The following is a 1,827-nucleotide window of genomic DNA, read 5'->3' as shown; positions in this document are numbered from 1 at the left end:
GTCCAAGGAAAAATAGACTTGAGAAAGGACCTGCCTGTCTACTTGAACCAGGTGACTGGTTATCGAACCCTATCAATAGCTTCACTTCAGAATTCTGCCTCATGACTCTATTATAATGGGCTCAGAGATGCCTGACTTTGGAATATAGACCTGGACTTAACTTTACCCTCTGTTTTACCTCAAATATAACTTTTCAGGCTGTTAAAAGGTTCTGGTGGTACCCAGGAACTAAGTGATAACAGATAGTGTTGAGGCTAAAACAAGAATACAGGTTACCTGAGGGAGTATTGTTTGGTCCTTACCATTGTCTGTTGACCTGCCATTGTAGGTTCTCCTAAAACCTTTGGTGCCCTGATCATGTGGGAGGAAAACATCACAAATGTCACTGAGTTCATCCTTGTGGGCTTTCCTACCACAATCTGGCTGCAGATCCTGCTCTTCATCCTATTCCTTGGAACATACCTATTTGTATTAATGGAAAATCTGGTCATTATCTTCACTGTGTGGATCAATGGCCCCCTCCACAAGCCCATGTACTACTTTTTGGGTATCATGTCCTTCCTAGAGATATGGTACATCACTGTCACTGTCCCCAAGATGCTGACTGGCTTTCTCTTTCACCCTAACACCATCTCATTTTTGGGTTGTATGACTCAACTCTATTTCTTCCTTTCACTCGCCTGCACAGAATGTGTGCTCCTGGCTGCCATGGCTTATGACCGTTATGTAGCCATCTGCCATCCACTCCACTACCCGGTCATCATGACCATAGAGCTCTGTATCCAGTTGACTGCCACCTCCTGGTTATGTGGTTTCTCTATTGGTATAGTCAAGGTCTATTTCATCTCACGTGTTTTCTTCTGTGGTAACAATGTGTTAAATCACTTTTTTTGTGATGTTTCTCCCATCCTTAAATTGGCCTGCAAGAACTTTTCTATGGCTGAGGCGGTGGACTTTGCCCTGGCCATTGTCATCCTTCTATTCCCATTTTCAGTTACCGTTCTCTCGTATGGCTTCATTATCAACACTGTCCTACACATCCCTTCAGCTGCTGGACAGCGGAAAGCCTTTTCTACCTGTGCTTCCCACCTCACAGTAGTGATCATCTTTTACACAGCTGTAATCTTCATGTATGTTCGGCCTCGGGCTATTGCCTCCTTCAACTCCAACAAACTGATCTCAGCCATATACGCAGTCTTCACGCCCATGTTGAATCCTATTATCTACTGCCTGAGGAACCAAGAAGTCAAGGATGCCATCAGAAAGACCCTGACCAGTGGCTGGGCCCTATTCCTGAGAGACTCCTCCTTTTAAAAAACATTTTCATGTCCATTCAGGGATCCAGAAACCACTTCCAAGAAAAGAAAGGATTACTAAAAATAAGTAATAAGAACCCAGAGGAAAAATTTTAAAATAAATAGAGATCCAGGAAGGAGGGGCAGACAGAGATGAAGAGAAATGAATACCTATGCAACAAAATTATTTGTAATAATTGAAAAAAAGAGAAGTGCTTAATTTAACTCCTTTTTATATAAGACAAATATGGATCTGATTCCTAAACACAGGATAAAACAGAGAAAGAGACTTCTGGACAAATTTCTCAAGAAAAATTTTAAAATAAGTTCTTAGAAATTATTTTCCAGAACTATTTTTTAAATATTCACAGTGAATCAGTCGAATTTACATAAGGCATGTAAGAATGATTAAGCACTAGGAAAAAATTAACAACCATAATTTAAAATGCCAACCACAACCATAATATTATTTTAAATGTAAGCAAAACCTTAGAATAAAATACTTTTATAATTATGATAAAATCCTAAAAAA

The 1,827-nt window shown here is 39.7% G+C and overlaps 1 protein-coding gene across 1 annotated transcript; it reads left to right on the top strand.

The window, feature by feature from the left end:
- Positions 1 to 357: 357 nt before the first annotated feature.
- On the top strand, positions 358 to 1,314 carry LOC123234952 (olfactory receptor 6-like). The gene has a single exon (XM_044660957.1). The coding sequence runs from the start codon at positions 358 to 360 to the stop codon at positions 1,312 to 1,314; it is 957 nt and encodes a 318-aa protein (XP_044516892.1).
- The last annotated feature ends 513 nt before the right edge of the window (positions 1,315 to 1,827 follow it).

Source organism: Gracilinanus agilis, chromosome 2, assembly GCF_016433145.1.
Source record: "Gracilinanus agilis isolate LMUSP501 chromosome 2, AgileGrace, whole genome shotgun sequence".
NCBI classification, from domain to species: Eukaryota; Metazoa; Chordata; class Mammalia; order Didelphimorphia; family Didelphidae; genus Gracilinanus; species Gracilinanus agilis.
The sequence above is the reverse complement of the archived record's forward strand: the minus strand, read 5'-3'. Positions and strand labels throughout refer to the sequence as shown.